At 39.4% G+C, this 14,059-nt stretch overlaps 1 protein-coding gene across 1 annotated transcript in view; it reads left to right on the top strand.

The window, feature by feature from the left end:
* Positions 1–11,842, top strand: part of LOC106536365 (E3 ubiquitin-protein ligase TRIM9) — a gene marked incomplete at its 5' end in the record, with an annotated part of 30,356 nt that extends 18,514 nt beyond the window's left edge. Inside the window, 5 exon segments of the mRNA XM_014033623.1 lie at positions 181–319; positions 3,452–3,490; positions 6,069–6,372; positions 10,286–10,448; positions 10,632–11,842. Of these exon segments, the coding sequence (XP_013889077.1) occupies positions 181–319; positions 3,452–3,490; positions 6,069–6,372; positions 10,286–10,448; positions 10,632–10,709 (723 nt within the window).
* Positions 11,843–14,059: the final 2,217 nt, after the last annotated feature.

Raw genomic sequence — 14,059 nt, 5'->3', positions numbered from 1 at the left:
ATACAGGAAGTGCTGTGTGTCCTTACAGGAAGTGCTGTGTGTCCTTACAGGAAGTGCTGTGTCATTACAGGAAGTGCTGTGTGTCATTACAGGAAGTGCTGAGTGTCCTTACAGGAAGTGCTGAGTGTTATTACAGGAAGTGCTGAGTGTCCTTACMGGAAGTACTGTGTGTCCTTACAGGAAGTGTACGTGGGACCGGAGACCATCTGCACAGTAGATGGACTCCACTTCAACAGCACTTATAAGTCCAGAGTGAAAGCCTTTAATGCCAGTGGAGTGGGCCAGTACAGCAAGACCCTGATCATGCAGACCTCTGAGGGTACGTTAAGCTTCATCTCCTCTTCTCTCTCAGCTTGTCTTTAAGTAAAATAAATATTGTTACAGTTGTTAAGTTATTAAATGTTTAACTTAAGATGTACAGTTTCAGTTAGATGTTTCTAACCACTCATCCTGGATATAAACGTCTTTTTGATTCAGATCTTTTATAAGTTTATATGAGCTGAATTTTGTTTTGGATTGATCCACATTGAGTCTAATTATCCCTGAATGCACAAACAAATCCATACATTACAACATTACATACATACATTACATACAACAATCCATACATCCTAAGTTGTTTAACACATCTACATGTAAATACAGGAAATAAAAGCTGACATTCAGAACTTTTGTTTCATGCTCATCTTTTGATCTTAAACCAAATGTCTTCAGTGTACAACAAAAACAAGATAATTTGATTTGCTGTTCTAATACTTTTGGAGGGGAATGTAGCTTGACTTGTCTGGAACCACAGCTGACTGAGAGATCCAAAAGCACGGTTGGAACTCAAAATGGAGTACACTTTTGGCCAACACTGAATTAATGACAACCACTTATAGGCACACCCATGGATGATGAACTCAAAAGATGCTGTGACACAAGGCAGTCAAATAGACCTTATAAAAGCTCCCCATTGTGCTAATAATCTGTGGTACACAATGTTGACAGGATGCTGGAAACGACATGAGCCAAAGTTGATATGCATAAATGGGCTTGGACCCCGGTCATAACTGCTTTGCACTTCTAGTTTATTTATTTATTTTTTTTTTATTTAGGGTTTTTTTTAAATACGTGTGCTTTGAAAATGTAGCATGAAGCATGAAGTCTTTCAACTGCATAGTTAAAAACTGCCACTGGCTCTAGTGCTACACACAAAAATAATAAATATTAAAATATAATATGAAACACACCATTACATAAAAACAAACAGTAAAACAAATACAATATAAGCTGACATAAAATAAAAACAATAAATAATGTGAAAGAGCCACACGTCATGCTTCATTAATAACCATGAAGTCCAAATGTGTTAGGATGACATCGACAATCACCATCAGCTTGTCGCACAGTTATGCTTTCACAGGGGTGTCAGTTACACTTATACAGTATGTATAATTTGATCCTGAATGGAACAAAGAAAATACATTAAATTTTACCTTAAAACAAAAACAATTAATTTGATTGGTTTTATAATAATTTTACCCTGGGAATAAAAATACGTTCATGATGAGTGGATGAAACCTCTGTAAAGGAATTGAATGATTAATTGCAGTTCATTTAGTTTTCTTTTTAAATCATAATAAATTGAATATTTATTTTATTTTACAATCTCAATGAATTTCCCGTACAAATGGACCAAGTGTTTCAGTTAAATTAAGTATTTGCATAAGTAAAAAACTGCAATTAATTTCAATAATTCTGGGTGAATCGATCCATGAGTAGAGTTTAATCATTTGATTCTAAGTTTGAATTTGTTTTAACAAAGTCTGAATTCAGAAGGGGCCAAGTTTCAAGAAAACAGAGTCAGGAGTGGGTTTTTTTTTACAGACTGGACTCAGCTGGACTCGGTAACACTTCTTTTCAAAGTAGAGTCGTAATAAATTTATGAGCTTTAGTCTGCACACGTTCCCACAATACAAAACCATTGGTACAAAAGATTCACTTCAAAACAAAATGCAAATGTTTTTGTACCATTAAATGTTATATCAGTGAAATTGTCGGGGTCTAGAATTAATTTAATTAAAATCCATCCAGGGGTAGCACACTGAGGTAAAAACATTATAATTTATCTTAGCACTTACAGCCAAAAAACTTGTCTTCCTTCATTTTACTGTGAATAAATTCTTAATTTACTCAAAAAAAAAAAACTAAATATTTTTGCTGATGGTCTAAAGCAGGGGTCTGCAACCTTTACCACAAGAGCCAATTGTGCTTCTTGTCTCACTGATAAAATGTGTCCAGAGCCACAAAACAAGCTACAACTGTGATTATAAACTGGTGGTCCATGGGCCTTTTCAAGGCCTTTCCAGGTACCTTTACGGTCAGTGGAGGGGACGTTATAAAACAAAAAAAATATTATTTTTATTATATTATTTATTATTATACATATCAGGACAAATTAAAACACCATATTCATGTAAACAAGAAAAATACCGTATGTAGTTTATACCGAATTTCATTAACATTTAAGTAAACAACAGGCTAGCTGTTAGTTATACAAAAAACAACAGGCTAGCATGAGCTAACATGTTTTACTTTTTGTATTAGTAGTATTGATCACATATTTGCATACAAATTGAATTCTGTTGTGAGTATAAAAAACAACAACAAAAAAAAAGTATGCTGTTATGTTTGGTCACATTTTCAAAGAGCCACTGCAGAGGGACCAAAGATCCACATGTGGCCCCAGAGCCGCAGTTGCAGACCCCTGGTCTAAAGCCTTTAAACCTGGATTAAAAGGTTTTTTACTCAGTAAGATTTCAAATAAATGAATGCAACAAGAACCCTGACTTCTGTTTATGAGGCTGAAAAAAAGTTTGTGTAATTGAAACAATTTGCAAAACTGTAGCTTAAAGATAAAATCACCAAAACAATAGCTAAAATAAAAAACTGTTCTTAAAGACTACAATCAGAAAAGTGCTAACTCAGCATTCACGTAGTTGTTTTTCTTGTTTCATGCTACAGAAAAAACAGAGTGATTTATATGATTTAGTTCAGATTTTAGTCTTTAATCCTTGGAGTCCAGCAGCAGTAGGTCTTTGTTCAGAACTCCCTCCTGTTAGATAAATTCTGTTCTGCAGAGTGAAATCTGTCCATCTGAGGACTAATCTCAGCTGCTCCTCTTCCAGTTTTATGCAGCCTTCACTCTGAGCATGCTGGACTTTGTTTTTGTCGTTTTATTTCCTCTGTGTAACGAGAGAAGAGCACACCTTTCTTGGACTGACCAAGCTTTGTTTCTGTTGTTTATTCCAAGTTGTTTCAGCTGATCTTTAGTTGTATTTGGGCCTGTGACGTAAATCAGATCTGCTCTTTGCCATCCACCGTCTGCATCGCTTTGCTTTCTTCTCTTCCTCTGCTCTCCCTCTCCTTGTCCCTCTCTTCTTCTCTCCCCCTTCATGTCACATTTCAGCTGGAGTCCCTCCATGTGACATTCAGTCTATAGGCTCAGGTAATCTCCAGGCTTGTTTCATCACTCAGACCAGCAGGGGGGCAGTTTGCTGCTCGGTGGGCTCCACATCGCTAACATTTTATACTCGCCTCGATTAACTCTCTTTGCTTTATTTCTGCTGGGAAATCAAAGCAGGTAATAAAACTTGTGCTGCATGTGGAAGAGTAGTAACCACTGTAGAGGAGCAGATCCAGTGGAGCCCAGAAAAACAACAAAGGCCCACCTGTGTCTCACCCATACCTGTCTGTGAGAAGATAAGCTGTAGATATGTTAAACACTAAGAGTTTTACTTCTAAAACTGAGTCAAACACATTTGCAAATTTAGCATTTGAGCATTTTTCTGACACTACCAGTACCAAGCTCACAGTTCCTGTCATTTCAGTCTGCTGATTAGTTGTAACATTAAACTTTATTTAATAAACATATATTTTAACTGTAAAATAATGACTGTAAAAATACTGTAGGCTGTTTAGTTTTGTAAATTTTTAAAAATATATTTTAACAAGGAAGGAGCCATTTTATTTCCACACAAAGCATTCTGGGTAAATGATGACGTGGATAGGTCCTCGGTGCGAGGCTGCTAGCGAGCTATATCCACCCTGAAGGTTAATCTTGGACAATATCTGATGATCGACTCTTTTAAATGAAACCAGAGAGCGTTGACAGAGAGGAGAAGGTAGAAATGACTCAGCCAGTAACTGAAAATATGGATGGAGGACAACAGAGCTGCTTCATGGAAGAACAACCTCAGCTTAGCCTGTTAGCTTTAGCGTTAGCCCCGATGCTATCACCATATATATGTATTAGCTCAGCACTACACATTCTCCTCTCATCACTGAGGTCCTCCATCCACATGACAGAGAGGGGAACACAAAAATGACTCAGCCTGCAACTGAAAATATGGATGAAGGACCTCAGTTTAGCTTGTTTGTTTGTTGCGCTAGCGCTGAGCTAATACATATAAGGCAATATAGCATCGGTGCTAGCATGAAGGCTAACAGGATAAACTGAGGTTCTTCTTCCATGAAGCAGCTCTGTTGTCCTCCATCCATATTTTCAGTTCCAGGCTGAGTCATTTCTACCTTCTCCTCTCTGTCAACGCTCTCTGGTTTCATTTAAAAGAGTCGATCATCAGATATTGTCCAAGATTAACCTTCAGGGTGGATATAGCTCGCTAGCAGCCTCGCACCGAGGACCTATCCACGTCATCATTTACCCAGAATGCTTTGTGTGTAAATAAAATGGCTCCTTCCTTGTTAAAATATATTTTTAAAAATTTACAAAACTAAACAGTCTTTATTTTACAGTTAAAATAAATTTTATCAAATAAAGTCTAATGTTACAACTAATCAGGGATCCCTTTAAACTTCCCTTTTGGCTTGTAGATGAGATTTTTTATAAACATCTAAATGTGATTATTGAGCTTGTTGTGTTTGCATAATTCCAATAGCATTTTCATGTAGCAACCTCAGATTTGACCAAAATGAACTGTGACCCGTGCATTTGTGATCATTTCTAACTTCAAAAATTGTTTATTGTGTACAACAGTGATCAAGTTAAGCAAAATGTATTGAAACATTTTTGCAGCAAAACAAAAACTCAGAACGTGCAAACTGAAAATTAGCCACAAGTAAAGGCCTTGCACTCTTTTAGTATTTTTGTATTTATTTTTTGTATTTATTTATTTAAAAGGGGACAGTGCAATTTAATAAAACTTGACAATTCATAAGCTAAAAAAGCCAGAATTAGCCAAATGGCTATTTTTCATCTGTAGTCCCCTGGCCATGATGTTAAAAAGCAGTATGATACAAGAATAAAATACAGTAATAACACACAATAAATAAAAGCAGGAAATTAATCATAAAAAAGTAAATTCATATTGCCCACCACCTTCATGTCAGAGTTTTAAACTGAGATCATATTGTGAGGAAAAAAGGTTTTGGTTAAACCTCAGAAATACTGTCATTCATGATATCTTGACTCATTTATGACAACATCAGATATTTGCTCAAACACYTGACTGAGTTAGCACCATGTTCCTAGTTGCTACGGTTCATTTGCTGTGGCGGCCATCTTGAATGGGGTTTACTCTACCAGTTAACCAGTTGTAAAGTTACAACCAGTGATTCATTTTTGTGGGTTTCAATAAATACGTTCAATAGTTCATGGGATATTTTGCTAACAGACMAACAACTTTAATAATGAAAATAGCTTAAAATGCATCTCAAATAGATCTTTGTCTACTTCTATTAAACAGTTTACTCACCTGATTGTCACAGATGTGGTGTTCTGTTTAAGCCTGTTGAAATTTGCAGACTGTCTGACTCAGTTTTCCTATCTAACATATATTAGGTGTAGTACTAATAAGTGATGTTATTTACTTTAAGTTATAAAGTATAAGAATGAATACCTATAATGTATTAGTGATGATGACTTTCATGTGGTTTGTTATCATGCCCTCCATCCAGATGTTTTACAGTAACTTCCCCTCATCCAGAATCATGTCACCTGTGAACAGGCCCCGCCCACCTTCAGTGACATCATTAACACCCAGCTCTTCTCCCTCTGCGCCGCACAGTGGCCTGGTTCACCTTCGACCCAGTGTCCGCTCACCCCGACATCGTCTTCTCCAACGACAACCTGACGGTGTCGTGCAGCAGCTACGACGACCGGGTGGTGATGGGAAACACCGCCTTTTCCCGCGGCGTCCATTACTGGGAGATGACAGTAGATCGCTACGACAACCACCCCGACCCGGCCTTCGGCGTCGCACGTGTCGACGTCCTGAAGGATGTGATGCTGGGGAAGGACGACAAGGCCTGGGCCATGTACGTGGACAATAACCGCTCCTGGTTCATGCACAACAACTCACACACCAACAGGTAGGAGAGTCAACGTGGTGACTGTTGGAGGGGCTTATTCTTTATTTTTAGTCACAAATAAGCAACCCATTCTCACTCCCAACTCGTCAACATATTGACGCTTGGTCAGGTAATCGTCTGCGTCCAGCTTTGGATGCGTCGGGTACTCCCCGCGTGTCACTTCTTTACGAGATGAGGCGGAGGAGGACGAGCGCATTATATATTTTATAAGAGTAGGAAATGCACAAAACTAACCATCCCTGACCCTAAATTTAACCTCTATTAGCCCTATACAGCCTATCCCTGACCAAAGTACCTAAAATTAACCATTAACCCTGATCCCTCATATTAACCTCAGACCCCCAACCCAAAGACCCCTAAGTGACGCAACCCAGAAAAGCCGCGGGCGGCAAGGATGGACGCGCATGGGGTACCCGACGTGTCAAAACTGGACGCAGAGGGTCCCTGACCAAGCGTCAATATGTTGACGAGTCGGGAGTGAGAATGGGTTAAAAATAAGAGAGTAAAACCTCAGTTTAGAAAAACAAGTCAGAAAAGAAGAAGCATAGACACTTCATTTTGTCAGATCTTTTTTTATTGTTTAAGTTGGGCAATAATGTTTTAGCTAGTGTGCTTGTCTTTTGGTTTGTCTGTCCATCCATCTATCCATTCTTTTTCTTCCACTTGTTCTGGAATTGATCAGGGAGGTCCAGACATCTCTGTCTACAGCCACCACTTCCAGCTCTTCTTGGAAAAATCCGTGTTCCCAGACCAGCTGAGAGACATGGTTTCTTCAACATGTCCTAGATCTTTTCCAGCATCTCCTCCATGCCTGGAGCACCTCCATGGGGTGGTGTCATGGGGTCATCATTAACAGATGAACCACCTCAACTGGTTCCTCTGGATGTGGAAGAGCAGCAGCTCTTCTCCGAGCCTCTCCTGGGGATCTGAGCTCATATGTACCTTTTGTATCCATGATCTTGTTATTTAAGTCCCCACCCAGAGTTCATGGCCATACATACAGTATGTGAGGGTAGGAACAGCCGGTTCGGATGTTATCAGTCCATTAAATGGATGTTATTAGTGATTATCAATCCTATTGAATGGCTTCAGACTATCCCGACAGTGCCCCCTAGTGGGTTACCAGTGCCATATACGTTGGAATGCAACAATCTGCTACTGCCGGAGTCCGGTCTACTTTATCGTAGCCCATGTCATTTTCTCTAAAACTAACCTTAGTGGCTTTATGCCTCATACTAACCAGCTGACAGTCTTAAGTCATTCTATGGGACTGATAATGGCTAATAACGTCAATTTAATGGATGATAACATCCGAAGCAGGTGGTAGGAACGTAAACAGAGATCTTCACCTTACATCTCAGCTCCCTATTCACCACAACAGACTGACGCAGACTCCAGGGAACAATGGACCCTGCACCGTTCACCTGCCATTCTCATACTTCATTCTTCGCTCACTCGTGAACAAAAACTCGAGATACTTGAACTCCTCCACTTGAGACAGAACATCATTTTCATCCGGAGGAAGCAATCGTCCCTTCTCTAGCTGAGGACCATGGACTCAGATTTGGAGGTGCTGATCCTCATCCCAGCCGCTTCACACTGGGCTGTGAACTGCTCCATTTAGAGCTGATGGTCACGGCATGATGACCCCTACAGGGAATCCTGAACAGGGGATCCTGAAGCCACTGAACCAGACTCCGGCTGAGCCCTGGTTGCACTGAGAAACTGTCCATAAAAGTTATGAACAGAATTGGTGACAACAGGCAGACCTGGCCGAGTCCAACTCCCACCATGAAGGGATCTGACCTACTGCCGGCAATGGGAACCAAACTTTTGCACTGCTTTTATAAGGACTAAATGGCCCATAACAATGGACCCATAATCCCTCACTTGTGGACTCAAATTTGGTGTGGCAGTAGCTGAAACTTGTTCTCATCACATATAGCTACACATATATTTAGAGATAACAGACTGCAGAAAATCTCACAGTGATTTTTCTGACACCACCAGAACCAAACTCACCCAGTTCCTGTCATTTCAGTCTGCTGATAGACCATTTTGTAGTTAGAAATGATCATAAATGTGCATGCGTGAAGTGGGCCAACCTCGCAATTATCGAGGAAAAGCTGAGGCTACATTTTTGTCTAAGGTCTTGGAGAAAATTKTTTCAGTACAACTAACATCATACTTGGATGTAAATAATCTTTTCTACCACTTTCAATATAGCTTTCACAAATCTCACTCTACAGAGACTGCCCTTCTTCATGTATCAAATGATCTGCTAATGTCTGCTGATAGAGGCATGTACTCTGTCCTCTTACTGGACCTTTCTTCAGCCTTTGACACTGTCGATCACTCTATTCTCCTTCGTAATCTGAAAGACATAGGGATATCCGGGGTGGTGTTAGACTTGGTTCAAATCATACCTCTCAGACCGCTCTTTCTCAGTCTTATTAGGCCAATCATTCTCTGACTCAGCCAAACTCACCTGCGGAGTTCCACAGGGTTCCATCCTGGGCCCAATTCTATTCCTGCTCTACATCCGCCCCCTGACTGAGGTCATCAAAAAATTTCCCAGACATCTCCTACCACTTCTATGCAGATGACCTGCAGTTATACTGCTCCTTTAATGACTCCACCACCCACAAGCTCACCTCTCTTCTAAAATGTGTCACTAAAGTTGACCAGTGGCTGTCTGACAACTTGTTACTTTTAAACCTCAGTAAGACAGAGACACTGATCCTGGCCCCTGAAAATAAAATCCCTAAGATAAAAGAACATCTCGGCTCTTTGAGTTCAACTGTTCAGCAGAATGTGAACAACCTGGAAGTAAATCTTGACTCAGATCTGTCTCTAGATAAACACATAAAGAACCTGGTTTCTACATGATACTTTCAGCTTCAGAACATCTCTAAACTCCGGCCCCTGCTGTCCACTTCAGACTTGGAAATGGTAATTTATGCCTTCATTTCTACCTGCTTAGATTATTGTAACAGCTTGTTCACCTGTCTAAACCAGAAACAGTTAAATCGTCTTCAGCTTGTCCAAAACTCAGCATCAAGACTCCTAACCTGAACCTCCAAATTCACCCACATCTCCCCGATCCTAGCAGAACTTCACTGGCTTCTGGTTCATTTCAGAATCCGGTTCAAAATCCTGGTCCTCACCTTCAGAGCTCTTCATGGCCAAGCACCTGATTACATTAAAAGTCTCATTTCMCCTTACAACCCCAGACGAGACCTTCACTCACAGGATCAACATCTCCTCATGGTTCCCCTCACTCGCTTAAAGACCYGTGGTGACCGGTCCTTCTCCTCTGTGGCCCCCAGGCTCCGGAATGAACTCCCTGTTAATCTGCGCTCCAGTGATAACATTGTCTCCTTCAAGTCACTCCTAAAAACCCACTTTTTCACTCAAGTGTTTAGCTAACCATTAATCACCATTAATGCCAACCTACCTCCATAGTGAACGCTYRCCAACTGTGTTTTTCTATTRTTGAACATCAGGCATATTTTTCTCTCCCCCATTCTCCATGTTTTGTGTATTATTTRTATATTTCGCTCTGCATTGACCGTGTGTCAGAGTTACAATTTTAGAATTTAATCTTGATTTGATGTTTCATTACGTTGCTTATGTTTTATTATGTTTTATTCTGTTTCATTTTATCTTTCCACCATTTTACATTGTTAATGATTGTACAACAACTTGTGAATATATTTCTGTGAAATGTGCTTTATAAATAAAACTTTACTTGCTTACTTAGGCTACTTACTATCTAGCATGAAGTCACACATAATATTGATTTATAAATCCATGATTTTAGTTGAAAAGTCTGACATGTCGGGTATAGCGGGCAACATGCATTCCTTTAAGAAATGCTTGGCCTTTTCATTTTTATTGTGTTACTGTGCAGGTCTGAYGGTGGCATCACTAAAGGATCTACAATAGGGGTGTTGCTGGACTTCACACGAGGTCTCCTCATCTTCCTCATCAATGATGAGCAGCAGGGTCCGGTTGCCTTTGAAGGCCTGGAAGGCACATATTACCCCGCAATCAGCCTCAACCGAAATGTTCAGGTACAGAAATTACATTGCTGATGCTCAGAACATAGCCTGCTTTATTCCTCCTGTGTCTCTCTGCTGAGGAAAGTGCTTCAGTCGTTAAGGAAGTAGTTCCACAGCACCACCTGCTGGTGAAAGGACACAATTGTCCTCATCATCTTTGGTTGACTTCTTTTTTTGGTTAATGTTTTTCTTCAGGTCACACTTCACACTGGTCTACCCATTCCGGATTTTTACACCCCGGGGGAGGCAGATCCGACCAGTTCCGTGTGCTAAAGACTCTCCTCTGCGTTTTTGAGGAAAACCTCTCCAGGATCTCCCACCCTCCTGCCCCTCAGAACCAGTGAGCCCACCACATTCTCTGGACAGCCAACCGTTCAGTCCTGAGCCATATTTCTTTCATGCATAAACTTTGGACATTTGACCACGAGCAGGACAATGTCCACACAGATGGTGCTTTGCCACCTTTAAAATGTATTTTCATGTCAAGCTGATGGATTTCAAATGCTACTGTATCAAATCTATGAGAGACATAGGAAACTAAAGAAATATTTTGAGATTTTAAAAAATATGTTCATCTGCATTTGAGTCCAGCATTGCAGAAAACAAGAATGGAACGCCATTGTCTTTATTCAAGTTACAGTCATTTATTAGTTTTGTAGGCAGAATGTAGTGAAGTTCTGCAGATTCATCAGGAGACTATGAATGTAAAGTTTGCCCAAAATGTCAGATTCTGTCTAAAAAAAATTTTTTGTAAAGAGGTTTGTTAGAAACACTTTCTGACAGTGTCCTGTRTATTTTATCCTTCATGCTTATTCCTCCTTTTTGCCAGAGTCTGACCACGACCCATTCAAACCCCTGAGCGGAGAATGAATCAACTTTTGTGACAGTATGTGTGAAAGTGTGTGGGATGAGTTGAGACTGCTCACCATCTACAGAACCAGAGCTACAGTCTGACTCTCAGCTATGTTATTGCTATCTCTTTGTGCATTCAGAAAGCTTTTTTTAGTAGCTTAGCTCAAGTGAAACTTCTACTGTTTTTTTAAAAGGACAGCACTGAGGTCTACATTACTGCTGGAGGTCATTGGATTATYCAGCCTTTATTTGCTGTGCAGCTCTTATAACTGGAGCTTGGGAGGTATTGTGGTTGTATGTTTATGTAGAAGTCAGATAAAAGTGGGTTAAAGACTGTAAAGATGTTTTTTTAAAGGTGCTAAAGCAGCTTGCGTAGTTTTGGCTTTTTATTTTGTTGTTTGAATACTAGTAGTTTTGTAATATTATTAAAATATTCTATTACGAAGAGGTGTATTGTTAAATAAGTTATTGATGTTAAAGAGTTTTTCAGTGAGGATTTATCATTTTACTAGTGTATAGCTATAACAGACGATTAAAAAAAATTCTGTTTTATAGACTCTGGAGATTATTGTTGACCTGAAGAGGCTTTTTAGTTCTGTTTTCTACAAAAGTAACAGGAGAGAATGAGACAGCTGAATGTTTGGTTGGCATCATAGTTTTTGATCAAAGGTCTTCTCAGCTGGCAACGGCTAAGTGATACAAAACTGGTCACGCTACCATAAAAACAGAATAAAAACAATGCTTCCATGATTACAACTAACTTGTTGAGATAAACAGTTACACTGAAAAAACTGTCCATCTTACCAAGTTTTAAAGTCTTATATCAGCCAAAAATTCTTTTTGATCTTGTTTTGAGACTGATTTACTAAACAAGAATTGATTGTGTAAGAATAACCATCTTGTTTTCAGAATGTGTAAGATTATTTGTCTTGTTAGTCTGAAAATTTGACTAAAATTACCGAATTTATTCAAGTATAAAACGTAAAATTTAATCCATAAAATCATGCACAAAGTTGGGGGGTAGTATTATACTCGGATAAATATTTTTGCTGATGTATTTTAACTGAAATATCGGCCTCATTCACAAAATCCTTGAGTCCGGAAATGAAACCCCATCGTAAAAAGCAGTTGAAACRATTTTACCTCTAAAACTCCTTCGTGCCTCTGAGCGAGATAGTAACAGATCCAAGCAGGTGACTTGATGTTAAAACAAAGAAAAAAAGGCAGTCCTGCATAATGAACTAATGATATTAATGTGTGACCGGGCCGCTCCTGGAACAACAACAACCACATGGTCAGCTGTAAGGGCTGCCGTCTACCTGTGTTCTGTAAAAGTTGGTCTACCTGAAAAAAGTTTCCCCACCAGAGGGGGGCGCTCGTGAGACACAGAGGATGAGATTGTTGAGTGGGATTCTGATGCCTTTATTACAGAGGAGGAATACCAGAAACTTTTAATGATACAGATGATGGTGAGCCTGATTCTGAAGGCTTTTGATTCAGCTTCATCCACACTTGTTAGAGCCACATAGCTCTATCTGTTTGTTATATCACACCAGTTAACAAATGAGCATTGATAGCTTTTGTTGTAGTTATACAGTACATTTGTTGTTGTGTACCGTGAAATAAGAAAAAATTGAATCAAATCAAGTATTTCAAGAAGTCTTACCAAGTAAAATGTTCTTACTCCACTGGCAGATATTTTGACTTAATTTGAGTTAAATTTTCAGACAAAGACAAATAATCTTACACATCCTGAAAACAAGATTATTATTCTTACACAATCAGTTCTTATTTAGTAAATCAGTCTCAAAACAAGATCAAAAAGATTTTTTGGCTGATATAAGATTTTAAAACTTGGTTAGGTGGACATTTTTTGCAGTGTAATATTTGTTAATTACCACAATTCTCTTTACACCAGAAGTCTTCAGCCCAGTTCCTCCTGACCCACTATCCTGCATGTTTCAGATGTTTCCCTGCTTCAACACACCTGAATGATTGAGTCACTGACAAGCTTCTGATAAACCTGATAACATTCTGAGTAGGTGATGTAATTATTTGAATCAGGTGTGCTGAAGCAGGTAAACACATGCAGGACAGTGGGTCATGAGGAACCAGTTTGAAGACCTCTGCTTTATATAAAGCATCAAGGGGTCCAGCGTACTTGATCCAAAGCCAAACAGTTGWTTCCTGGTCACGTGGCTGCAGGACGTTTGTTTTTGCMCACAAACAGCTCACGAGACACAGTGCAGAGCTCCTGGGGAAACTTCATCAAGCAACTGCACCAATGAGAGTCAGTTTTGTGGCTTTGGATGGAGTATGCACTGAGGGTCCTGGAAGGTCAAAATAAAGGCACTATTAGCATGCTAAAATTTGCTAATTATCACCAAATATCTAACTTCTGATCTAAACGTAAAAATGACAAATGTGTTTTAGCATGGTAACGTTTGCTGCCCAGCACCAAACTTCTCATGATTTAAAGGCACAGTGTGTAGGATTTTGTCAATTCTTTTAGCTGAAATTGAGATAATCAGTAATGACAATAATAAAAAACATGTCTAATCATTGCAGACAAAGACCTTGTTTTATTATTTTACCTTATAAAAAGCTGTTTATATCTACATGGTCGCGGGTCGCCACTACAGGCAGCCGCCATCTTGCACCGCCATCTTGTCTACGAAGGCTCATGAAGGACAAACTGCGGTGGCGCCATCAAAAACGGTTTTAGTTGTAATACTATAAATGTAATATTTGTTGTCTGTCATTGTAGCTGG

This window comes from Austrofundulus limnaeus, unplaced genomic scaffold (assembly GCF_001266775.1).
Source record: "Austrofundulus limnaeus strain Quisiro unplaced genomic scaffold, Austrofundulus_limnaeus-1.0 Scaffold1789, whole genome shotgun sequence".
NCBI lineage: Eukaryota > Metazoa > Chordata > Actinopteri > Cyprinodontiformes > Rivulidae > Austrofundulus > Austrofundulus limnaeus.
Note: the sequence above shows the minus strand (reverse complement) of the source record. Positions and strands in the feature narration are given on the sequence as shown.